Below are 27,107 nucleotides of genomic sequence, written 5' to 3'. Positions count from 1 at the left end.
GGCAGCAGGCAGAGGGTGGGAACAAAGTGGAGGTGTCGAGGCTCACAGGGCGGGGGAGCCAGGGCAACCCTGACGCGGACCCGAATGATGCATGAGGGAGTGTGCGTGTGCACACTTGTGTGTGGAAGCTCTTCATGTTACGTTATCAACAGCCTATTATTCATATATCCATAGAAACAAGAATGTAGCAAGGGGAGGTGGGAGGGAGATTAAGAGGGACGGGACATACGTAACCTACTGGTAATTCAGGCTGATGTATGGCAGAAATCAAGCGATACTGCACAAAATTATCTTTAAGTTAAAAAGAACAAGCAAGGTGGTGAGGAAAGTATGAAAAAAAGATTTCTCATAGAGATTTATCCTCACCTCCATGTACATCTGGGAGCAGGCTGTCCACCATCATCAGAGCTTCCCCCAGCATCAGGCCCTCCCCCAGCATCAGCCCCTAGTCCAGCATCAGATGTGCCCCCCAGCATCAGGCCCGAGTCCAGCATCAGACATTCCCCCAGCATCAGGCCTTTCCCAAGCATCAGGCCCTCCCCACCCTCAGACCCTAGTCCAGCATCAGGCTCTAGTCCACCATCACATCCTAGTCCAGCATCAGGCCCTCCCCCACCCTCAGACCCTTCCCCAGTACCAGGCCCCTCACCTCCAGTATGAGGTGTGGGAGCCCCACTTGTCTGACGCTCCTGAACACACTCAGGCAGCCCCAGAGCAGCAGGACAATAGCTCTTGCAGGAGGTGCATCTTTAGGAATCACCTGCGGAGCAGCAGCAGCTGGGGTCTGTCCAGGCCAAGGAGAGGCAAAGAGAGGCACTTGTGCAGGAGGCTCTGGAGGCTGTGGGCACGTTCCCCAGCTCTGCTTCCTCCCCGTGTGGGCTTTGCTCTCCTGCTCCCACGGCGCTGTCCTTCCAGATTCAAGGTCTCCTTGACATCTCAAGCCTAAGTCCTGAGTCGCGTCCCAGTCCAGCGTGGCAGAGGGCTGGGAACACCCAAGCTCAAGGGCTGAAAGCATCCCAGGGGGAGAGCCGGGCCCCAGAGGGTGGCAGGGCAGGGGATGAGGGTGGCCGCCCACAGAGGGCCCGCAGCAGCACTGGAAGGAGAGCAGTGATGCCTTGGCTCACACGGGGACGCCGCCTGGCCTGGCACTCAGAGATGTTACCGCCAGCAGCTGTGGGGATGCGGGAAGCCCAGTGAGGGACACCACGCCACCTGGGCCGTGTGGGTGGGCACTGCTGACCATGGCCTCGGTTTTCATTCCGGTTCCAACTGTCCCTCCAAGGGCGGACGGGCCCCTCTTCCGAATGGCACAGGTGTTTCCTTTATGTGGGACACCGCATTCCTGCCTGTCTCTGTGGGCGCTTTTGTCACTCATCCTGTGTCCTTGTCTTTACAACCTGTGCTTGCTGCTCTCCCAGTTTACCTTGGGAGCAGCCCGGATTTTCTGCATTTCTAGTTGTCAGCGTCCACTGGGGCTTTCCAGGTGGTGCCAGGGGTAAAGATCCTGCCTGCCAATGAAACAGATAACAAGAGATGTGGGTTCAATCCCTCGGTCGACAAGATGCCCTGGAGGAGGGCATGGCAACCCACTCCAGTATTCTTGCCTGGAGAATCCCATGGACACAGGAGCTAGTGGGCTACAGTCCCTGGGGTCGCAAAGACTCAGACACACCTGAAGCAGGGGAGCACACACTCAGGTTTTAGTTCAGTTGCTCAGTTGTGTCCGACTCGTTTCCACTCCGTGGACTGCAGCACTCCAGGCTTTCCTGTCCGTCACTAGCTCCTGGAGTTTGCTCCAACTCATGTCCACTGAATCATCATGCCACAGAACCGTCTCATTGCTGCCGCATCCACCAGAGAGGTGGCTGGGGCTCGGGAAAGTGCCTGGGCCCGCCGCGTGGGTGTGAACCTACCCTCACCACTCCCTGACTGCGTGACTGTCACTGCGTGCTCCTCTGTAAATTGGGAGGGGGCAGCACCTGCTTGGTAAGGGGCACACACAGCATCAGTATAGAATCAATGCACCATCCATCTCAGCATTGTATTTATTAATACTAGGGATAGCATTTAATAACCTGCTCCTTTTGCTCTCTTGCCACTTAACTGTGCTCCAGACCACATCTGCTCCACTTACCCCTGCAAATCCCACACCCAGCACGAACAAGACTCAACAGGTTTGTGGCTGAAGAGGCAGGAACGTACTGTCCTCAAGGAGATGAAGCCAAGTGAGATGAGGGCCTAATGATAACCTTGTGTGATGAGGGGACCCCAGGAGGACCTGCGTGGCTGTGGGGTGGGGTGGGGGGCATGGGAAGAACCCATGATGAGCTCCTGGGGAAGGTGGCAGGAAGGAGGGCGGGCTGTTCATTGCGGGGTGTCCACAGATTGCATTTCACCCCTCACTGATGAGCACTTAGGCCGTTTCCAAACACGTGTCACTGTTAGGAGGAAACAATCATTGCCCAGCTCCTACTCAATCAAATTCCTAGAATATGTTTCTAGCATTGGAGTACAATCATCTGCTGTATTCATTCTATGCTCCGTTCATCCACCCATCCAGCCAGCCATCTCTTCATCCATCCACCCACTCACTAATCCATCCCTCCATCCATCCATCCATCCACTCACTAACTCATCTGATCATCTCAGACCCACTGAGAAGACAGACACCTCCTCCTCTCTGGCTCCCAGGAGGACCCCCAGCGTGAGTGACAGGAGCCTCGTAGGGACAATGGGGGAGACACAGAAGGGACATGCCTGCAAGCTCTCCTCCCTCTGAACAGTGAAGCACCCACCTGTTGCTAACGCCTCCTTGCTGGGGCGTTCAGGCCGGCCCTTTTCCTTCCTATGAAACCAGCGGCAGATGGAGGACTTGATGCCCTTCTTCTTCTGGGATTTCTGCAGCGAGTCCTGCCTGCTGGTGCTATTGCTGGGGTTGTTCTCGGGGCTGTCCTCAGAGCCTGTCGAGCTTTTGGGAGAAAAAACGACCTTTAATGGGCACCCTCGTGCAAACACACACCCCTCCACAAGAGCTACTGAGAGAAACGGGCACCCAGCAACACCCGCGCCTCAACCTCGCAGCAGACGGTGGAGTCTCCTTCACCAAACACGCTTCACACGAGCAGTGCAGGCTCCCGGACACAGACAACCGCCCCAGGAAGCTGAGATTCTCTGCCTCGAGCTCTCCCCCGAGGAGGGCTTCACTCCAGGCCAGCTGGTGCAGAGGGCGCCCCGACCCTCCCTCAGGGTCGTTGCTCAGCAGGTGACAACGCTCCAGGGGAAGGCGAGCTCCCCTGCTCTGGGCGGTTGCCCCCGCCTCCTGCAGGGTGACGGGCCCTGGCCGTGGCAGGAGAGCGATGGTCACCGTGCGGGGCTGCTGGTCAGGTGACCACACGTGCCCCCGATCGCGTGCTGCCCTGCTCAGGACGGGAGCCCAGGTGGAGGTCTGAATGAGGACAGTGTCCGTCACAGGAGGGGACAGAGTCTCCTGAGACGAGACCCCTGAGGAAAAGGGAGGGACCCTCAAGAGCGAACCCGAGAGGCACGGGGCCGTCACCGGCAGGAACGTGCCCCAGGCCAGGCAGACCTCTCTCAAGAGCAGGAAGAAAGCTCCCACAGGAGTCAATCTCCAGAGAAGGACATTTTCTAAAATCACTGAGGTCACTGCGCTCTTCTTCCCCAGCACCTGAAGTTCACCACTAACCACAGGCACTGAACCCAATGGTATTCCTTTAAAATCATCCTTGCAACTCTTTCAGGGCAAGAGGCGCAGGGCTCCTGAAACTGACGACGCACACACAGGCCGCTTACTTGTGGGCGTCCCTGATGTCCTCTTGTTTGGCTGTGCACAGCGATCCTGTGTGCAGGCGGTCCAGCCGAAGGGACCGCGGTGTGGCGGGGGTCGAGGCTTTAGGTTTGATAGCAGTCTCATCATCTCCTACCTCTTCCCGTAAAGCTGGCAGCTGAGGGAGTGAGATAAGTGTAACATTGGCTAACAATAGACTGTTTTGAAAATGGCAATCACAGGATTTACATCATAGCCAGAATCTTATCTGAAAATCTATTAGCTATGCTTTCCCCCAAGTACAAAAAGAAACCCTTGTTCTAGCTTAATGCCACCTTAAGGACTGTCTTGTTCAAGAGAAGCGGGGCTATGGGGCAGCGAGAGCATTTGACTGAGTGCAGAGACCCTGGACGGGAGCCTCCCTGCAGCCTGGCTCTGCCCTCCCTGGAATCCAGCGACCAGATGGCCCTGCCGAGCAGGACAGCAGAGCGACGCCAGCCCCATGAACCCTGCATGGCATGAACTGCCCTGATGAAAGGACTGTCCTCATCGCCAGATGCTGCTCAGAAGCACCACAGCGAGAGTACGAAACCTCTCAGCAAAGCCGCCCAGACCTTTCTGTTTGAAGGAGGGAAAGATACAGCTTGTGCCACCACCCAAGGTCATTTGGAGAGATGATGCAGGTTACTGGATCCCATGACAACAAGAGAAACACAGAAAAGGTACCTACACCTCCACGCGAACACCATGCGCCGGGATCACATTTCTCGGTAACAGACAGACTGGGGGCCACACACTGAAGTACTTACACGCAGTTTGAGGGTCATGCGCTCAGAGCGGTTTCCATAAAGCACCCCGAGGTCTTCACTACGAGATGATCCTGTATCACCCTAGAGGGTCAGAGGTTCAAAAGGGAGGAGATATATGGGTACCTATGGCTGATTCATGTTGGCGTTTGACAGAAAAGACAATTCTGTAAAGCAATTATCTTTCAATTAACAAATAAACTAATAAAAACCCAAATGAAGGTGATCTCTCCTGGACTCCTAGCTTTTCTGCTGGTCCTGGGTGTGAGGACAGGAAGGACAGTGTAGGGAACAGATTAACCCCTCAGGGTCCAGACAGGTCTCACTGATACATCTGGGTGTGTGGTTAAGCCAGGGAAAGTTTTGGGAAACACACATGGCATGTATTTTTATAAACAATGAGTGCGTTGTTTTAACCAACTAACCTGTGCCTTTTCAGTGGGATTCTGTAAAGAATGCTGGTCCCGTGCAGCTCCACAGGAGCTTGGTGACAACAAAGTGACTTACTGCAAAACACAGCTGAACTCGTTTAATAGCAACTGGATAAACTGGGCACCCTCCCCTGCGCTCTAACAAGACCCTCCGACACCAGAAGGCTACAGAGCCTAGAAATTATCCACATGGAACTGAACAGGGATCAATCTCAAATTCAAGTTAAAATAAGCATTTCTAAAAATCAGAAAACAACGAACAGAGCAGGGAAGTGACGCACCTGGGCTGACTATGGACTCAGTGGAGACAAACACCTGCCTCAAGGTCAGGGACCACGCCGGCCCCTAACCCCGGGCCTCCTCCTGAGCAAGGCTTCTGGGTCCGCAGCCTGGCCGCCCTCCCCCAGGATGGGAGCCGCCCCTCTGGTGCCCACGTGGCCAGGATGGGCAGCACCGTGTCCACTTAACAGGAGGGCAAAGCAGGCCACAGAGTGGGCGAGCGGCACACCCAGGTTACCAACCCCTGGGGGACAGCGCAGCTCTGCTGTGCCCAGCAGAAGGGCTCCCGGGCACTGAGTGGGGTGAACTGGAGCGCGGCCACCCCAGTCCTGCGGGAAGGCCCAGGAGTGCTCGGTCAGCGGGCTGGGAGCAGGAGAGGGACAAGGAAGGCCAGCCCGTTTGGCAGCGGACTCCAATAACAGGGGCTCATCCAAGTGACCCGAGTGGAGAGGCAGCGAGCTCCCTCCTGAGGCTCCCTCCATCATGATGCCATGATGGACACGAGAGCGTCTGGAGGAAAGCGGGCTGGACGGCACCACGGTTAAGTGTCCAGGCTCTGATCAGACCAGTCTGCATCGCGCTGCTGGGTATGAGAGCCTGGGCAGGGTGCCCGGCCTCGCTAAGCCTCAGTGTCCATGTCTCCTGAACAGGGAGAGCAGCAGCCTGGACCTCACCTGGGGATGAGATGACAGACGCGGAAAGCACGAGCCTGGCACACAGAGTCTCCTGCACACTGCGACCCACCATCATTAAACTGGCTTCCCGCAAATCTAACATCTATGGCTCTCATTCAGTCATTCCTTGTAAGAAAACACTAAGCGGAAATTCCATGGTGGTCCAGAGGTTAAGACTTGGCACGTTCACTGCTGGGACACTGGTCTGATCCCTGGCTGGGGAACTAAGATCCCATAAGCTGTGCAGCATGGCCAAAGAAATAAGTAAAGAAAATTTTAAAAATAATAAATAATACTATGTCTATTATAAACAACCATGAGATGATCAGAAGGCAAACAAGTGGGAGAAAGGGAAACTGTTACAATTGTCCCAACGAATGACCTATTTCCAACAGAACCATCAGCACAGTTTAAGTGGTGGGTGAGTTTCATTACTTCCATTAAAACGTCAGTTATTCACCAGGACATAACCACACGGTGTTCATTCACGTTAAACCAAAAGGACTCTTTAATACTTCACAGAGAAAGAAAGGCCTGCTCAGTTACTAAATAGTTTACCTTTCGATGCCGCTTCCTTAAATCATGAGGCTGATAGATGCATGCAAAGAAATGAAGAGAAACCAGATTCGCTGCGACTTTGAAGCTATAATTTCAAGCATCCGAATAGGCAAATACAGGAAAGCAAAAATGATGGCAAACGTGTAAGTGACATGAAGATTCAGAGAACACGTGACTGGAAACAGATCATTTTTTTGACCACAGAAGTTAAATAAGCTATTCAAGATTTACTAGAGAAACACTAGAAATTATTGCTCAGGAAGATACAATTCTATTACATCATCACGATTTATTAAAGCACAGGATTCCGTACAACAAAGGCCCTTAACACTTGTCTATTCTCAGGCAAACTTCTGTATAAGTTAGTTTCCCTTAATAAAAACATCTTATACTTTAAATTATTAAATTAACTGATAAGGAAGTTACCATAATACCTATTTTAACATGGAACAAATTTAACCACCTCTTGGACATTAATGTAAAATCCTGACATAGAATTTGATTTAAAACTTCTCAAAATAAATTCATTAAAACAGGCTTCCTGTGAAAATAAGAATGAAAGCTAGCATAATAGCAGGTGCCGTCTTTACATTTTATTAACCATAAAAGACACGTTTCTAGAGTCTAATAGAGACATTAACTGTGCAAAAGCTGATGAGATTTACACTCTTAAATACAAGCACCAACACAGAAAGGAGATTGTGTCAGCTCAGTTCAGATCAGTCCCTGTGTCATGTCCGACTCTTTGCAACCCCATGAATCGCAGCACTCCAGCCCTCCCCATCCATCACCAACTCCTGGAGTTCACCCAAACACATATCCATTGAGTCGGTGATGTCATCCAGCCATCTCATCCTCTGTTGTCCTCTTCTCCTCCTGTCCCCAATCCCTCCCAGCATCAGAGTCTTTTTCATTGAGTCAACTCTTCACATGAGGTGGCCAGAGTACTGGAGTTTCAGCTTTAGCATCAGTCCTTCCAAGGAACACCCAGGACTGATCTCCTTTAGGACGGACTGGTTGCATCTCCTTGCAGTCCAAGGGACTCTCAAGAGTCTTCTCCAACACCACAGCTCAAAAGCATCAATTCTTCGGCGCTCACCTTTCTTCACAGTCCAACTTTCATGTCCATACATGACCACTGGAAAAACCATAGCCTTGGCTAGATGGACCTTTGTTGGCAAAGGAATCTCTCTGCTTTTCAATATGCTATCTAGGTTGGTCATAATTTTCCTTCCAAGGAATAAGCGTCTTAATTTCATGGCTGCAATTACCATCTGCAGTGATTGTGGAGCCCCCCAAAATAAACTGACACTGTTTCCATTGTTTCCCTATCTATTTCCCATGAAATGACGGGACCAGATGCCATGATCCTCGTTTTCTGAATGGTGAGCTTTAAGCCAACTTTTTCACTCTCCTCTTTCACTTTCATCAAGAGGCTTTTTGTTCCTCTTCGCTTCTGCCAGAAGGGTGGTGTCATCTGCATATGTAAAAGTCCATTAATTCTACACTTAAGAGGATCATTTCTTTATGTAAGCACAATCTCATTTATGAATTATACATGATATGCCGTTTAGGATCCATCTACATTATGCTTGTAACTGCATGCTGCTGCTGCTGCTGCTAAGTTGCTTCAATCATATCTGACTCTGTGCGACCCCATGGACTGCAGCCTACCATGCTCCTCTGTCCATGGGATTTTCAAGCAAGAATACTGGAGTGGGTTGCCATTGCCTTCTCCTGGAACTGCATAGTGATTCACCAATTCAACTTACTGCTATGGGGAAAAACACCATTTAATGAGACATGAAGACAAAGCACCGACCCAACAAGGGCACATACGCTGTGGACCACAGCACGGCCATGACCAGAGCAAGCGGGGGGACGGGGGAGGGGAGATGGATGGGAAACTACAGCCTCGGGGGCGGGGGAGGGGTCTGGATTGATGACAACCAAGCAGACAACAGGATGATACAGGAACTCTAAACCAATGATGAAAGCAGACACACCGCCAGAGAACTCCAACAGCGAGGAAAACATACAGAACTGTTCTGTAACAAATATTCGGAAAGAAATCAAGCATGAGACCACAGAGAAATCCTCAAAGAATTTTAAATAGCAACTGATTAGCCAATGATGCAAATTATAAAAACAGTGTGTCAAAAGACCACAAAATGGACTAGTTCCCACTTCACAGGCCGCTAGAAGGATTCACAGTAAATTTAACGATAACCTGACTAACAATGCAGCTAACATGAAATGGGTGGTCACAGAAGAATGTGATAATACATGTCCAGTTACAAAGCAGTGTTGTACACGTGATTTCATGGGATAACAATGCACTCACAAAATCCAAGCTAAACACGAAAGAAAGTAGGAACATTTGCTTTGGAGCTGCACACTGTCACCAACAGCCCTAGATCGTCATCCCATTTTTAGACTCAGATAAGTGAGGCAGCCAACCTCTTTCCTGGGGCCCTGGGGCACCAGGCTCTTAACCTGGTTTCACATGCAGAGCTGGCCTGAGACCGCGGCCGGGTCCATCAGCAAGCAGACCATGGAGATTCCTGGTTTTGTTCCCACCGCATGCCCTGCACCCTGCAGCCAGGCAGCCCCAATGGAACATGTGCTGGACGGCTTCCCACGCCATGAGGGCTGCCTATGGTTACTTTCACAAAGCTGTCTGCTCCCTGAGAACAGAAACTTCCCTCTAGCTGCTGTGCCCAGCACAGGCCAGGTCCAACAACACAGAGGCAGGCTCTGGCTGAGTTCATGATGATGGGCTAAGCCTATGGTCCAAATATCAAGACTAATTCATTGCTGTGCCATTGTGGAATGATTAAAGACTAGGCAGTTTAAAAAAGTGTAGACCTCTGAGTGTAGCAAATGTACCCGATTTTCTTCTAAGTAAAAAGAGAAGAAGCAAAAAACAAACAAAAGAAAGAAAACCCACGTCCTGGGGGAAGGATGGGCACGGAGGAGGCAGACACATACCACAGTCATGATGCCCAGCCAGTCTCCCTGCTGCGCCGGGCAGTGCCTCCTCCTTCTGGGCTTGGGCAGGGGCGGGCAGGAGCCGGGAGCTGAGGAGCCAGCAAGCAGGTTGAGGGAGCTCACCGACTTACAACGACGGACACTGCCTAAGCGCCCCCTGCCCTCCCTGCTCTCAGTGTCCTCGGCCCACTGCTCCGTGTTCTCCTCTTCTTCCACCAAACTAAAATAGAATAAAACCCGTCACCTGCCCTTGTCAGCAGAGAAACGTGTCTGGACAACAAATTAGGCTGGCATTCTGTGTCATGATTAGAAACTCAAGATACAGTTGCTCAATTAACATCTCAAGTAAAAGGTTCGACTTTTCCTCTTTTGAATATTCTCAAACTTAGAATAACTTAGCATTGAGTCTTACAAACTGGCCCCTGATCATTCACGCTTCATTTCATGTCTTTCCTCTAACATTCTGAAGGGGCCCTGGTGGCGATGCTCTTCCTGTGAGGAGATACCTGATGTTGACAACCTTTACCTCCCTGCTCTCAGGGCAGAGATACATGTCAGTGCCGCAAGTCTTTTCCACTGGGAATCGGGAACTCGGTACAATCAAAACAGCAATTCACGAACAAGCTGGAGTTTGTAAACACAAGTCTCCAGACCAGATGAAGTGCTGAGTTGATCTTTCTTTTTATTTTTAATGTAAGTTTGAATATGTACAAACGCATCTCTTGAGGAAGTTCTGCACCAGCTTTGTGTGAGTTTCTGGATTCATGTCAAAGTGCTGCACTAACCTAGAATTCACGGATTCTGCTCTTCTCCCCTAATGTGTTGTGGATGATTTTCTATAGCAGTTTAAATACACGATGATGCAAATAAAATGATTTTCAAATTAAAATAAAACATTCTTATAGGAAGTAAACTCTCCAGCTTCACTTCCACATATACAACTTGAAAGTTTTTCACTGTTGATAACAAGTTGATGGACAGAATCTACCATTTATATCAAGTCACTTGTCACATAAGGAAAAATCACTTTTACATGACAACTTGCTGTAAAAATAAAAACTTTAATACATAACCGTTCCACATTTCCTGAGGGGACATGGAAAGACCATGCTTCTGATCTCGTCTGTGCTCAAACACAGCCCACAAAACCGTCTGTCTCGCCGTCAAATGGGCAGGCGGCACCACCTGCGTTTGCTGGTTGTCCCATTCGCCCCCTGCCTTTCCTCCGGCCCCCCGCACTCGGTGGACAGGAATGGGCACCTCGGCCTGGGCTGACGTGATGAGAACAGTCTGAGCAGCAGCCTCTGCCTGGTCCTGTGCAGGGTCACCGGCCTGCGGCCACTCTGAACATGGACTCGGGACACGGGCATATCTGTGTGGGTGTGGCACCAGGCAGGCCTCGGGGCCCCCAGCCACCCGGCTGCACCCAGACCCAAGGGCCGCTGCTCACCACGAGGCCGGCCTTTGGATTCTATCCCGTTTTGTAAATTGTTATCATTGCCAAGATGGTGTCTAAAGAAAACATCTTAAATATACTGATGAGATGAGAAAAACTCAAACACATGTCCTTGGACCACTGTCTTACAACAAGCCAATATTCACACTGTTTATTAAGTGAAAACTGAAAATGCACATCTGAGTCAGAATTTGCCAACCCCAAAACCTGAGCTTTTCTCTTCCAGGTGGCCTTTCACCAGAAATTGGTGGGCTCTGAGGACACAGGAGGGTGCTCGGGCCACAGCGGACACCGCCTCGGCACCTCACCCACCTTGGGGCTCAGAGCTGAGGGGGAACACCCCAAAACGCCTTGGACAGAACCCCCCGGCTGACCGAGCTCTATCATCAAGGGCAATCTCAAAACTGAAAATTCTTGAAGCAGATCTGAGGTCAGGTTTCTTACTATGGAACACTCAGACTTCCCTAGGAGAAGGCAGCTCCTGAGAGAAATCGAGTTTCTGGGGAGCTGAGTTTGGGATCACCCACCTGATCTCTTCGTTGATGGCGTCCAACTGCTCCTGCAGCTTCACACTCTGAGTCTTGGCATCGCTCTGCCCGCTGGGCGACAGCTGAGTGGCCAAGCTGAAGAGGGTGACCCTGTCGCCCTCGCCGTCTGACACGCCCTCATCACTCTGGAACACCTGGGCCATGTCCCCCAGCACGCTGGCTTGCTGCACACGCTCCCAGTCCTGCTCCTTCTCGGTCTGCACCTGGGCATGAGAGGACCACATCTCGTCAGGGACATTCAGGGCAGCTCAAGTCTATCAGGAACTGAACCCAATTTTACTTGGAAGCCCTGACTCTGGAGAAATGTGGATAATCCAAAAAATGGAATCAGACTAAACAAATAAGTAAAGACAGCAAAACCCCACCTGGAAAAACTCAACTCGAAACTGAAAACACAACATAAAAAGAAACTACATGGGGATGCTATCCATCCCAAATACCACCAGGTGATTAGAGTCAGAATTTGTCTTCTCCAGGACAAAGGGGTACTGAAGACATCCTGCAGCTCTGAGCCACAAGGCTAGCTTACTAAGCATTAAATAACCCAGGTGGGTGGGTCCTCAATCAGAAAGAGAAAGAACACCTGATGCCCACCACTACAGCCTTCATTCTTTTTTAAATGAAAGGATTCAAAGAACAAACCCTTAATTGAAATTACAGGATGACTGATCAAGCTTACCTCTTTATGTGTGGCACCTAATTCGAGTGTACGCGTAACCACACTCTCAACTCAAATCAAAGGGGTCGAGTCACTGTGTGTTGCTGTGTGTATGTGCGTTAGTACACTCTTAGTGTATACTCACCCTCATACATGGATACTGTAATAGAATACCGTTAACGTCTCTCACTGATCTTAACGTCAAGGAAATCTTGTTAACAGCTTTAAATTCTAAGCTTGAGAGAACAAAATGTGATCCTAAATTAATTCTATTACCCAGTTTTTCACTGAAAGTTGATATACAGAATATAATACATCTCGAGACATTCATGCCAACTAATACTTTTTAACTGGGGTCTTCCCAGATGGCTCAGTGGTAAAGAATCCGCCTGCCAATGCAAGAGGGCAGGATCGATCCCTGGGTCGGGAAGATTCCATGGAGTGGAAAATGGCCACCCACTCCAGGATTCATGCCTGGGAAGCCCCATGAACAGAGGAGCGTGGTAGGCTACAGTCCACAGGGTTGCAAAGATTCAGACATGACTGAGCATGTACGCAGGCAATGCTTTTTAACCATATAAAACTCTGACTTCTTACAGAGAAAAAATGTATATACAAGAATTCTGGAAGCTCAAAAGTCAAGTAGTTACATAAATAAGTGCATCACCCTCCAAACAAGGCAGCAAGTGTACAAATCCAAGACGGCCGGGGGGCTGGTACCTTCTCATCCAGGGCCTTGTGGTGCTCAAAGATCAATCTCAGCGCCCTGAGCACCTCCACCTCACTGGTCATGCTGGCTGGGGACTGTGCCTGCCGCTTGCCCGCCGTCAACTGGAAGGATGGCTGGTACCGGGAAACCAGGAACTCCAGGTGGTCCAGCAGCAGCTGCAGGGCGGGGCCAAAGGAGCACCTTTAACCTCCTGCTCGAATTCAGGCCCGATAACTCCTCTCAGCCTCACACTATAGCCAGAAACATGCTAAGGCACGTCCGAATCCCGCCAGTTCCGTCGAAATTTAGAGTGGACTTCCCCAGGGGCCCAGTAGTTAAGATTCCACACTTCTGCAGGGGTCTCAGGTTTCAATCCCTGGTTGGGGAACTAAGATCCCACACAAAGTGTAGTGTGGACAAAAATCTAAGTTAAGAGCACTCCCCCCTCAAATGTACTAAAATTACATTGTCTCATCATAACTTTGAAACAAGGTATGAGAACCTCAAACTGATCCACCCAGGTCTGCTCAGTGGGAAGATGTGAAAAATGACTTGAAAATCAGACAGAGATTAAGGACAGCAACATGGAGGCTAGCGGTGACACACACGGGGCAAATGTCAACACGTGAGAATCCCCATTCTGACCCTGGTGTTGTTGATTTCAGCCTTGAGCACTGATATTTCTTCTTCTCGTCTCCGAAGATGCTCCCTAATTAGTTGTATATTCTTCTCCTAAAAAAACAAAGAAATGAGAAACTAAATGCAAACATAATTTAAAAAGACAGTGAGACTGTCACGACTAGCCCTGTCAAGTCTCTCCAGGTTCCACATAAAGGCTCTCCTAGCCCCTCCAGAGAAGAGGGGCTCCACTGACCCCAAGACCACACAGACCACTATAATTCAGACCGGCCTTCAGCCTCCCCCTCGACCTGGCAGGCACACGGTAGGGGAGAACCAGGAATCCAAGCCTGCCTTCTCAAGGCCCAGGATGTCTGAGAAGCTTTCCAAAAGATAAACCTAACAACAAAGTGGATAAAGAGATTCTTAAAGGACACACAGACCAGTGACCTAGAGCCACTGGGGAGAAGGAAGAAAAAAGGGAAGCCACCAGGCTTTGGAGTGTTCCTCTGGGAAAAAGGCAGATGGCACCCCAAGGTCATCTGTTAGCCTGACTCCACGGAAGCCACCCAGTCATTCAATCCACTGGTTAAAATGTGAAATGGATGTTATATGTATTTTGCCACAATTTGCATGCACGCGGGGCCGTCCACGTGGTGAACTTGCTCAAGCTGACCACACGTTCTATTTTTCTTTGCAGAAATTAAAAAATCCTGGGCTACGTATCCCCTACTACACACTGAGTGTGCAGCACCAGGAACAGTGCCCAGCACTCGTGAGAGGCATGTAGCAGACATGTGTAGCTATGAGGGTGTATGTCAGACACGGAAGCAGCAGGTACCCGTGATTAAAATACTGGACACACTGCTCTGTGCTTTGGAAGATGGGAGACCTTAATGCACTTAGCCTTTCTACTTCAAGGACTGACTCTCTAGCTGGATCCTCATGCCCCAGAGACTACTCCAGCCAGTATCTGCTTTCTTTGGAAGAAGGGAATCGTTAAGGGGCTTAGCATTTCTGCATCAAGGACTGACTCAGTAGCTCAGTCCACGTGCCCCAGTGATTCCTCCAGCCAGTGTTTCCCTTCTTGTGGGGCCCCCGCCCACCCTCCACACAGCACCTGCACAGCGTCTTACAGGGTAAACTGCTGGGGTCAACGCTGCGCACTAAGGCCAAAGCGCCCAGGCTGACAGGGCCCACAGCCATGCTAATGAAATGAAACACAACCCCGACGCTTTGCCAGGTGAGGCCCATTCCGACGGGCTCAGCTGCGGGCTGCTCTCACCTCAGGCCACTCTCCTTCCAGGACTCGGTCGGAGGCCAGGTTCTTTCTTGTCTTGGCCTGTGCCTTGGGGTTGCAGCACTGGAATAACCCCCACAGGTAGGCCCTTCGGCGACCCATCCTCGCGGATGGGGGCAGCCCCCCACTCGGGGGCAACCGTTGTTTCACGGTAGGATACCTCGGCTCCCGAGCTAGCACCACCGATCTCTCACTACGACCACCACTATTCACACTACGACCACCGCTCTCACACAACCGCTCTCACACACCACTCTCACACACACTGCTCTCACACTAGGACCACTGCTCTCACACTATGACCACCCGCACCGCTGTCTCAAGGAGAAATGGCACCAAGGCTCTGCCTCCAGCACGTCTCCCAGGAGCCCGGAACCGGAACCCGCTCAGTCACAAGGGGCTCCGTGGTAACAGGGGGGCTGGGCCCAGGCCCACCATCAAGGGTGCAGAGAGGGGGGAGGGGCTGCCAGAAAGACGACAGGGGAGTGTGGGGTGCGGGAGAAGGAAGGCCGTGCCCATGGCTCAGGCCCCCTGTAAAACATGACCCTGCAAGATACTGGGTCACAGTCGAACCGACCAGTATAAACTGCTTCAGAAACCACCACCCCTGGGAATGAACACGTCTTCTAAGCGGGCTTCTGCCCCCAATAACCCCCAAACAACCCTCCAGGGAGGCTCCTGAAAGGCACCCCTGAAGTCAAGGGTGTCCCCAGATCCCACCCGGCTGAGGAGGACTCACCACACTAGCTGCCCCTCACTCTCAACCTGAGCTCGGTCCTCCCTGTCAGACTCCCTCACTCGAGCTCAGCAAGGGCTTGACCAACCTCACTCCAGGCACCTAAAATGAACCCAGAGTGGATACCGGGGTTCACTCAACCTGCTGCGAACTTACCCTCTAAACTTTGATCCTGAGCTGCCAGACGACTCTGCCCCGTGGGGACTGCACAGTGGAGGTTCAGGGGTGTCCCTGCCTCGAGCCGTGAGAGCCAGTGCCTCCCAGACCCCACCAGGTGCTCCCCACCCTCCGCCCCCGAGTCTCCCACCCCTCTCCTGGCCCCACTCCCACCCTCGAGGCTCTCCACTCACCAGGGCACAGGCCCCACTGCTCCTGGCTCAGCCCGGACCTCTGCTGTCACTTGAGGACCTCAAGTCCCCAGGGTGCTTGGGGTCCTATAGCCACCCATCTCAGCGATTACACACTCTGGGAGAGACAGAGTGCAGTTTGGGGGTCCTGCCCGCAGTTTACCCTGAACACGTTCTGTTTTCGGCTTTATCTACTGGAGTTCTCTGAGATGTGTTTTTAAACCTCAACTGTTGCTTTCAAAAACACCATAAACTCTCTGTGCTCAACTTCAAGAATAAAAGCTTCAGTTTCAACCTTAAAGTGAAACTGGAGGGAGGACTAAAAGCAGTCATTTTTTCAAACTGAAAAAGAAAACCCACATGTGACCATGTCCCAGAACACAGGTCACGTCACCCCTCCCTCCTCAGCCTTCTCCTCCACCACCAGCAGCCTGGCATCGCAAGGCCTGCCCTGGGCCAGCAGGGGCAAGGGAAGAGGGCAGACTGGCTCCTCTGTCTCCAGGCCGCGTGGGCCGCTTGCTCCACCTCCTTCCCAAGTTCATGTGGCACTGAAACAGCCCAGGCAAGCTGGGGGTTCTGATCAGAAACACAACCATGGGTACCAAGCAAGGACCCCTGGTTCTTGTTTTCCCCGGTATCAAATAACCTTGATCAATACAATTGCTGGGCCTGTTACATGTGGCTTCAGATGACAGAAGACCCCCAGGGTGTCCCCACTTCCAGTGACAGACGCAAGCAGCTGGTAGGTCCACCTACCAAGAGCTAGAAAAGCAAAATACGGTTTAAAAGAGGTTCTTAGGCAGCCACAATCCAAGATTTCAAACAAAGGGGAAGCCCAGTGAGGGAGCTAGAGACTGAGAGGGCTGCTCCTTCCCTCAGGGCATCTGAGCAAAGCCCACTCTGCGAAGAAAAGGCAGGGAAAAGGTCAAGCAGAGGGGGCTGGCTAACACAGCTCTGGAAGGTTCCTTGGGCTGGGGAGACAAAAATTCGAGCGCAGGCCTGATGAGTCAGTCCAGATGTCAGAAAACGTACCCAACACTCTGCCCAAACCGGCTAAGCGCTGAGTATCAGCCACCTCGTGGTGTTCAGGAGACAGTCGGTGGGCTTCAAAACATGCTGAGAAGGGAGGCACCCCAGGCTTCCAGACTGAGATGCTGGAAAGCTCCTCCCTGGGGTCACGGGAGAAGGTGGGTGAAGGCTGCTGAGACTGAGCTTACAAGGACCCCCCCAGCTTCAAGTCCCTCAGGCCCAGAGTGAACAGACAGCTCTGTCCCCACTGGAGGTCTGCATCAGAGGAAACTCTGGAGAAGGCAGCATCACTCAGAACCTCTAGGGTTTTCCAAACATAATGTCCACGTGCAAGCAAAAAAGCAAAAGAGGGTGTAACAACAAAGAGGACCAAGAGAAAAGGAACTGAACCAGATCCAGCGGCATCAGATGTATATCAGCATATCAGAGTATGCTAGAGTTATCAGATGCAAACCTCACCAGTTCGAAAATATACTTGAAAAAAGGAAACATTTCTGAGAATCAAAACTGACTCTAGAACTTTACAATAACAGTGACTGAATGTAAGAACTCAGTCTCTGGGATTAACTTCAGATTGGACGTAGCTGAGGGGAGGATCAGTGAACTGAAAGATCAATCGTTTAAAATATATAAGAGGGAAAAAGTATAGAATATATTGAAGGAGCCTGTCGTTACACTACGTTGTTAAAAACTGTCAATGGGGACCCTCATGGTGGAGAAAAGACAGAAAGGGGAATAAGAAATACCTCCAGGGGTTGAAACTAAAGAGCCTCTTAATGAAAGTGGAAGGGGAGAGTGAAAAACCTGGCATAAAACTCAACATTCAAAACATGAAGATCATGGCATCCGGCCCCATCACTTTGTGGCAAATAAATGGGGAAACAATGGAAACAGTGACAAACTTTATTTTCTTGGGCTCCAAAATTACTGCAGATGGTGAAATTAAAAGATCCTTGCTCCTTGGAAGGAAAGCTATGACAAACCTAGACAGCATATTAAAAAGCAGAGACATAACTTTGCCAACAAAGATTCATTTAGTCAGAGCTATGGTTTTTCCAGTAGTCATGTATGGATGTGAGAGTTGGCCCATGAAGAAGGCTGAACGCCAAAGAATCAATGCTTCTGAACTGGGGAGTTGGAGAAGACTCTTGAGAGCCCCATGGACTGCTAGGAGATCCAATCAGTCAATCCTAACACAAATCAGTCCTGAATATTCATTGGAAAGACTGATGCTGAAGCTCCAATACTTTGGCCACCTGATGCGAAGGACTGACTCATTGGAAAAGAACCTGATGATGGGGAAGACTGAAGGCAGGAGGAGAAGGGGACGACAGAGGATGAGCTGGTTGGATGGCATCACCGACTCGATGGACATGAGCTTGAGCAAGCTCCGGGAGTTGGTGATGGACAGGGAAGCCTGGCATGCTGCAGTCTGTGGGGTCGCAAGGGGTCAGACACTGAGCGACTGAACTGTTTGACAGGGAGTTGGTTCAAGAATCAGACCAGTGACTCAAAAATGAAAACCACACATTGGTTTCAGCAGCTCTGTGGGTGCCTAAGGCAAAAAGAAAATGTTCAAGTGCTCAGAGGAAAAATGGTGTGGCTTTGAATGGCACAAAAGCACTGAGAGCTGACTTTCCCAGAACAAGGAAGTCAGAAGATCATGGACTGGCATCTGTAAAGTGCTGAAAAGCAAATAACCACCAACGTGGAATTCTACACCCAACAAAAACACTCTTCAAACGTGAAAGCAAAAGAAAGACTTTTAGGGCAAATGGAAATGACACAACTCATCACCCACACAAATGAACTAAAATAAATATTAAGGCAGTGCTTTGGGAAAAAGAAAAGTAGTCTCTGATGGAAATATAAAAAACAAGTAAAGACCAACAATGAGGTAACTGTGAGAGTGAATGTTAACTCTACAAAACTGATGTTAACGCCAAAAATATATCTAACAGTTTAAAGGAGAACAGTGACAAGGAGGAAACAGCCGTGTCAGGGAGGCGGTAAGAGTACTAAGTTAGGCTTGAATGTAAAACACACGCCGTGTCTGCGAATGGGAACCCAACAACCTGGCAGAGGAGCCCAGAACTAGAGAAACACCTCATACTTCTCAAAGAAGGCAAGAGCAAAGAGCACAGACTAGGTGGGACAAATAGAAAATACACAGCAACTGGGTGTCTACACACTGAATATCAGCATTATAAACACAGCAAATACTCTCATTAAAAGATAAAGTGTCAAACTGATTCCAATGAAAACTATACGCTCTTCACAGAGGCCCATGTTAAGATGGAAGGTCTTTTAGACAGGTGAAAGTAAAAGATACCCAGGCCAACCAGGACAGAAAACTGACGTGGCAACATCACTGTCAAATAGCGTCTAAAGAAAGAAGCATCTCTAGCGATAAACGGAGCATCTCATACTGATACAACTGCAGTCTAGCAAGAAGATGAGGATTCTCAATTTGAGTGTACCTAATAACATCACCTCAAAATATCAATACATAAAAACTGACAGAAAAGGAGTAACAGCCGAGTTCATAACCCCAGTGGGAGACATTAAAGACACATCTCTCGTGGAACCGGGCCCCCTGGTACGTAGTCACCTGCAGCCATGAAGTACCTGAAATGCGGCTGGCTCTACAATGAGATGCACTGCAAGCCTGAAACACACACTGGATATTAAAGACTTGGCGTGAAAAAAAGAATGTGAACTATTTCATTAGGTTTTATCATGTTGGTTACACACTGAAATGATAATATTTGGGGTGTGTTAAAATAAAATGTATTACAGGTAATTTCACCTTCTTCTGCTTTTACTCAGCGTGGCTACCGGAGTCTGAATTACATGAGTGACATACCTGATGTAACTTATACACACGGAACATTGCGTTCCCACGGACACATGTTATTTTCAAGAGCCCAAGGAAGGTATAACAAAAAGAATATATACTGGGCCATTAGGAAAGCTCGAATTATTTCAAAGGACTGAAACAATGCAGGGTATACCTAGGGATTACAATCGGCTGATGGTTTATGGGCCCTGAAACTTCACCCCACACGTGGTGATGATCCTAGGAGGCAGGCACTCTGGGAGGGGTCAGGCCAGGAGGGAATGGGCTCCCATGCTGCGAGGACAGGGAGAAGCAGCAGGCAGTCTAGGAACCAGGAAACAGGCCTCACCAGACGTGGTACCTGCTGGTGATCTTGGGACTCCCCAGCCTCCAGGCCTACAAGAAACAACTTTCTGTTGTTTATCAGCTAGTCTACGGGTTTTGTAACAGCAGCCCAAAAGAGATGAAGACGGGGCTCTTCGATAGTGAAGGACAGGGAAACCTGGCATGCTGCAGTTCATGGGTCACAAAGAGTCCGACACGACTTCGTGAATGACCACCACCACCACCAGTTTATCTGAGTTAAGACTAAAACGGAACTCACGGCTTAAGCTACTTAGCCTGTTTAGCAGAGGCCAAAACGACTTGTATATTTTAAAGTATTTATCCAAAAGTGGCCCTTGGTAGCATTTTACAGCCTTTACCTAATAGTATCAATACTTCGAAAATAAATTTAATAGTTGATACTTCTAAAATATAATATTTCAAAATATTTTCCTGTAAGAGACTTAGAATAATTTCTCTGTAACTTTCCCTCTTTCCCTCTATTACAGGCACTGAACAATTTTGCGGAAAAATCAGTTTGGTGCTAGGAAGTCACAGGCAGGATACTTACCACTTTAAACATTAGTAGCAGGAACAGAAAAAGATTAGTCGTATATACTATATATTTATAGAGAATTATTTGCTGCCATTAATGTTGGAAGAGCAGAACATACCCATTTCCTTATGGTCCTTTCATAAACAATGCTGATTCCTTTTGGTATTGTCCGGTGAAGGGGAAACACTGTTATCAGAAAATGAAGCTAAAATCATAAGTTAGATAGGATGCTATTATTCTATTTTAGTATGTTTCCGAATCAAGATTAGATAAACAACAGATGGGCTGCCTTCTGTGGCTGAAAAGAGAAATAATGGGGTTTTTGTTTGTTTTCTACACAAATAATTTTTTTTAAAAATTCTACAAATGCCTCTACTGTGAACTTGACAGTCTTGGCTAAGCTGCTTCTCTTACCGTAACACATTTCTATTATTGAAACACAGGTTCTAGTATCAAAATTCCTCGGGACATAGATAGTTGGATTAGATGGATGAAAGAGAGAAAAACAAAGGGGGAAACGTTAGGAAAGGAAACATGTTCTTTTGAAAATCAATGTTTAAAAGACAAAATGATGATTCTAATACAGAATATAAAAACAATTCTTTTTAAACCTCAGGAATTATGTACTTGCAACAACAGAATAATGAAATTTTTCTTTGTGCATGGCATTCTAGTAAGAGGCTGAACTTTATTTTCTCATTTAATCTTCACAGCCACCTATGAGGTAGATATTACTGTATTTAACATATGATTCCCTATATTTACATGAGGAAACGGAGACTCAAAATGTTACAGACGGGACTTTAAATCCCATGTTTTTAATAAATATGTTACATGTGAATGGCTTTCTAGAAATATCTTCAAACTTTGAAATGTTTAACTCTTTCATAAAGTGCTTTGAGCCTCTCAGAAGCCCCTAAACAAATAGAAGGAAATACTTTAAAAGGAAAAAAAAAAAAAACTAAGTACCTGGAAAATTAGTGTTACTTAAAGAATACATAAGAGGACACATATTCTAAGAATAAACTTCACTGATTTTAAACTGTAAAATATACATTATTCTGAAAGTTCAAGCTACAGTTCATGACCAACTCTTTTCAGACATTAAATATTACCTTCTCAAGAATTATTTAACACACATTTTTAAAAACTGTTCTTGCTAAAAACAGTTGGTGTAAAGCATTTTAAAATCCAACAGTGAATTCCTGTTTTCAGCAAGGACATTCATTTTAAATATTTTAAAATACTTTACACAAGCCCACTTTTCTTCAAATCAGGGACTTAAATACATGCAACTTACTTGAAACCCAACTGGGTATTTTGAAACAATGTGATCAACTACCGCAAACAATTTTCAAATGTTTGAAAGTTTCATGAATATGAGAAATGACACTGATAGAAACCCCACCGATTTTCACGTGAACATTTATTCAAATATTATGTTCTCCAAGACACCTGAGGAGGCTACTTCAAGGATCACATCATTGCTTAATACATTTTAAAAGCCTCTCATTAGGAATTATCCTCAAAACTTGACACGCATTCTTTGAGGCATGCTCAGTAACAGAAAATCGCATTCAATTATGTATGGATATTACTTCAAATAGGAATTCAATAGCTCTCGGCTCAGTCTACAAGTCTGTCTAACATTCCTCTCCAGTGAAATCCTGAAGGAAAACTAGCACTGTAATTCTAGTGTCTGAGTTTCATTCACATGAGGCACCCAGAGCAGTCACAGTCACAGAGAAATGAAGTAGAACAGTGGTTGCCGAAGGCCAGGAGACAGGGAGGAACGGAGAATCGCAGAGTTCCGGTTTGGAAAGATGAAATTTCTCTCTCTTTCCTTCAAAGATACCATGACAGAGGATTTTTACAGGATGAAATACCGACTCTTTCAAAGAGCAGACAGTCCCTATTCATTGTAAAAACTGTTTCAAAGAACAGGAGGAAAAGACCTCACTTGATGACGCTGTTACATCCTTGACACCAGAAAGGAAAAATACGTGGCAAGAAAAGAAAAACTAGTACTGTCGCAGTCTGTATCTCTCATGAGTATAGGCACAAAAATCTTAAATGGAACATAGGAACTGGAATGTGAGATATGAACTTGGCCTTGCTTGCACCAACAGGATTTCTACAAAGAAGACATATGAGAATTTACACACAATTAGAGCTAGCAGGAGAGTTCAGCAGGGATGCTCAAGATAAGGTCAATATATAAAACTCAGTGGCATTCTTGGAGACCAGCAATAACCAACTAGAAAAGATCTCATTCACAATTGAAACAAACACTGTAAGGTACCTAGGAACAAATTAATGAATACACACATAAAGAAACAAAAAGATACTAAAACTCAGTATCACAAAGATAGAAATTTCCCCTGCATTCAGTTAAAACCTAAAACAATTTCAACAAAATACAACCTGATTCTCATGAAAAAATTATTCCAAAATTCAAACAGAAGAGTGCCAGGAACAGTTAAAATAATTTTGAAGATGCATAAGGTAGAGGAAATGTGGGATTGAAACAAGGTTGTTCAAACAGAGCAGTAAATAAGGGAGCCTAAAAATGGAACTTGTATATTACAGTAATGCACTAGTATTTACATGGGCTATTTGATAAACGGATGCACCATTTATATGAAAAACTAAGTTTGGTACTCATAACATAGATAAAAATTAATTTCAAGAGATTAGAGTCGTGAATTAAAGATCAAATAGAAAAAACTGCTGGAAGAAAACAGCAGACCATTTTGATGATTTTTAGAGGCAGGCAGGGATTTCTTAAACAGAAAACGCAAAGAAAACACAAAGTGAAAAGACAAGCTAGAGAGCAGGAGAAGATATGTGCAATGCAAGTAACTGAAGAAGAATTAAAACAAGAATAACAACAAAAGGCAAATAACCTGACAGAGCAGAGGACAAAGGCAACAAATAGGCCAATCACAGAAGACAAACCCCAAACAGCCAATAAACATAGGCAAACACCGAGGCACAAGGGAAATAAAAACAAAAATCAAGACAGGCTTGAGATACTGTCTCAAAGGTTGACAAAAACTCTAAAGCCTGAGAACACCAAGATGGGGCGCAATGGGGAATCCCAACTCTATACTGCCAGTGGAAATTAAAAGGACCACTTGAGCTGAAGATGCCTGTATATTAAAATGCCACGACTACACTTTTAGGTATCCAACCCATGAACATTCTTGGTGATGTACAAGGAACATAGGTATCACAACAGTAAAACACTTGGAACTCTATGTCCCTCAGTAAAAGAATGAGTAAAGGCATTAAAGTGCATTTGTCCATTAAATCTCTCTACTGCAGTTACAATGAACAAGTTGGTGGTACACACACTGTCATGTATATTCTCAGTAACTTCAACATGGCATTTGCTAAAGTTTCGTACTGAATGGTTTAAAAAACAGTTTATGTACGCACGTGTGTGTGTAAATACCAGCAACAGCAGCAACAATAAATGAAAAAATGAGTAACAGGACAAACAGTCGAGCACTTCTTATACAGAAGGCACTCTTCTAACTGCATGCAGAGGAGACAGAGTCTACTACTATTTCTATCTAACACGATTTCTCTTTTATTACTATGAGATTCCATTACTCATTCTATAGATGAGCAATTGAAGTGGAAAGAGGTGAAGCTGATCAAAAACTATAAAACTAGTAAATAATAAGAGTGAGATATGAAGCCAGGATTCCTGACCCAGACTTTATACCTTAATAACTCCGTTAGTTATTATACCATTTTCTATTCTTTCTAGGATGTTGGAAATCCAACATTATTTCTGTAAGTTGTGGAAATTAAAACCATTTATAGCAGCTATGACTGTAAACAAATGAATACACACACAGATTTTTATATAGCTCAAACTGGTTCTAAAGATGCTAAAGATTCTTAGAAAAGTCGTAGCATCACAACTACTCCAATTTACTGATTTACATGTTTGAGGTCTGGTATTTTTCAGATCATTCTTTCAGAGCCAAACATTATTTCTTTTATAGTCCTAAGATAATATATATTGGGAATCCTAGAAACCTTACATGGAGAAGCACATGATGTAATTCAATCCTCTCTTTCTCTCTCATTAGAGGCAAAATTTGATTACTTAGCTTCAGGCCTGAAAACTCATATTCAGAGTTTTTAATAAGCAATTCTATCAAGAAATGTACTAAAATTTCAATTATTCATTTTTTCTGGTCCCTTAATTACAGGTTTTTTAAAAGCCAGCAGCGAATATTTGTAATATTATAATATTATATTATATATAATATAAATGATGATGATATAATAATTAAAATGCAATTTTGTGTAGAATTATTTATACCACAAAATGAAAAAGGAGATGGCATTTTCAGTATGAAGTATTTACAAGAATTGACTATGTGCTAATCACACACTCCTGTTTCCAGGAAAACTGGAACGTTTCTCAAAAATGTCTTTTCTTCTCAATCTACACATTCCCATTCTCAGTGCCATCATCTACTAACCTATAAAACATGCTTTGAAAAACATGTTCTTGCGTTTAAAGAGTTCACTAGGGGAACTCTACTAGGGGAAAGAGACAAGTAAACAGAAGTTATCTATAATGCATAAGTACTTTAATAAAGTAAGCAAGCCACTTAACATTTCTAAGCCTCAAATGAGACAGATGTTTAAGAACTCCAAATTACAGAGGGAACTGGAATAAATCATCTCTCAGGTCCTCTCTAGATCTAAAATTCTATGATTATCTGATCTCTTTAAATTAAAAGGTAAATCACAAAATATTCAGTATGCAAAAAAGAAAAACTAAGACCAACTAAAAGATGAAATTGTTTGTACAAATGCATTCGAATGTTTTCCAAAACTGTTAAAACTCCTGTTCTAAGTATCAGTAAAATTTCCACAGACACTGTCTTTTAATCAACATCTTCCCCTCAAACCTGCAGACTTCTAAGTAATCAACAAGCAACTATTTTGTGATATCAGAAGTAAACTGCTTAAAAGCCCATGACTTGGACTCAAGAAAGTGATCTTTTGAAAGGAAGATGTTAACAGAAACGAGTGTATCACATTCTTACCACAATAAATTTGTTCATTAACTTCACTTTAAAATTTTAAAGTTCAGGTTTTTCATGAAGAGTTAAAAAAAAAAAAAAAACAAGCTAAGATGAGCTCTGTTCACTGTTAAATATTTTGAAATTTAGAACAAGGTTTCCCTAACCTGATATGGACATGGAATGTGATCTTCTCTGCAGCATTCTTGTATCCACGTTGTTTCCCAGATGCCATGGTAAGTTTGCTCATAAAAGTAGCATCCAATTACAACCCTGAGTGGTTCAAGATACAGAGTGCTGAAAACACTAATCCGGATCAGAAACTTCACCAGTTTATCCTGGTTTTCCTTTTCTAATGGAATCTCAACTCGCACTCTATTCAGGGATATAATGCCGGAGGCAACGGCACCCCACTCCAGTACTCTTGCCTGGAAAATCCCATGGATGGAGGAGTCTGGTGGGCTGCAGTCCTCGGGATCGTGAAGAGTCTGACACGACTGAGCAACTTCACTTTCATTTTTCACTTTTACTTGTCACTTTCATGCATTGGAGAAGGAAATGGCCACCCACTCCAGTGTTCTTGCCTGGAGAATCCCAGGGACAGGGGAGCCTGGTGGGCTGGTGTTTATGGGGTCGCACAGAGTTGGAGACGACTGAAGCGACTTAGCAGCAGCAGCAGCAAAAGGAGTGAAACCCCAACTACCACACACAGGCAGAGGGGTGCAAGAACAAAATACCTCAGGGCATCAACATCGCAGAGGCCAACAAAACACACGCCACTGATACCGTCACCTTCAATTTTATTCATCGCTGAGAGGATGACGGTCAGCGTTCCAGGGATGCCCCACGCACTGGCATGAAAGAGCAAGGCTTTCTTCTCGATAGCTTCACTACACCACTTTGGCACAGCTGCCAAGAACCACGTGATGGTAAGAATCACCCACCAAATGCTGGCAGCCATAGTGAAAAAAATAGAGTATCATAAAAAGCATGATACAGGCTTTGTTATGAGATCCTTGAGTCACTGTGGAAGCCTTATACTGTGCAGGGCTGGATGCACTGGAAGCGACACGGTCCTCAAGCAAAAACCCAATAAAGAAAATTAATGACACCATCATGTAGCAGACGGCATACATTATAATGGGGCTTTCAGGATAATGGAAACTTATCACATCAATCAAAAATCAATAGATGTGTATATTCCATTATTTTAACTATTATTTGCCTGATTTTGTAACTGCCATTTGTCTGGGGTTCATCTTTGGTTTCTCATTGTTGGATATTTGTTTTAATCTCACTTAATGCCATAACAAACCACTTGTGGAATCTTTGTTTCTGACCAGAGATCAAGTCCTGAACCTCTGGAGTAGGAGCACTGACTCCGAGACCCTAGACTACCAGAGAATAGCC

The 27,107-nt window shown here is 46.6% G+C and overlaps 1 protein-coding gene across 1 annotated transcript; it reads right to left on the bottom strand.

Annotated features, from left to right (window-relative positions):
• Positions 1-278: 278 nt before the first annotated feature.
• Positions 279-26,875, bottom strand: LOC138429714 (liprin-alpha-1-like; the record flags this gene model as incomplete). The annotated part of the gene is given in 12 exon segments (XM_069571444.1): positions 279-1,508; positions 2,796-2,968; positions 3,811-3,962; positions 4,594-4,674; positions 9,524-9,743; positions 11,507-11,730; positions 12,906-13,070; positions 13,540-13,626; positions 14,798-14,875; positions 25,865-26,095; positions 26,377-26,667; positions 26,669-26,875. Coding segments are annotated over 12 exon segments (1,965 nt in total), but the record flags the coding sequence as incomplete, so codon positions are not given.
• Between the last annotated feature and the right edge of the window lie 232 nt (positions 26,876-27,107).

The sequence above is a fragment of the Ovis canadensis genome, chromosome 24, assembly GCF_042477335.2.
Source record: "Ovis canadensis isolate MfBH-ARS-UI-01 breed Bighorn chromosome 24, ARS-UI_OviCan_v2, whole genome shotgun sequence".
Classification (NCBI taxonomy): Eukaryota; Metazoa; Chordata; class Mammalia; order Artiodactyla; family Bovidae; genus Ovis; species Ovis canadensis.
This window is presented reverse-complemented; position numbering and strand designations above follow the sequence as displayed.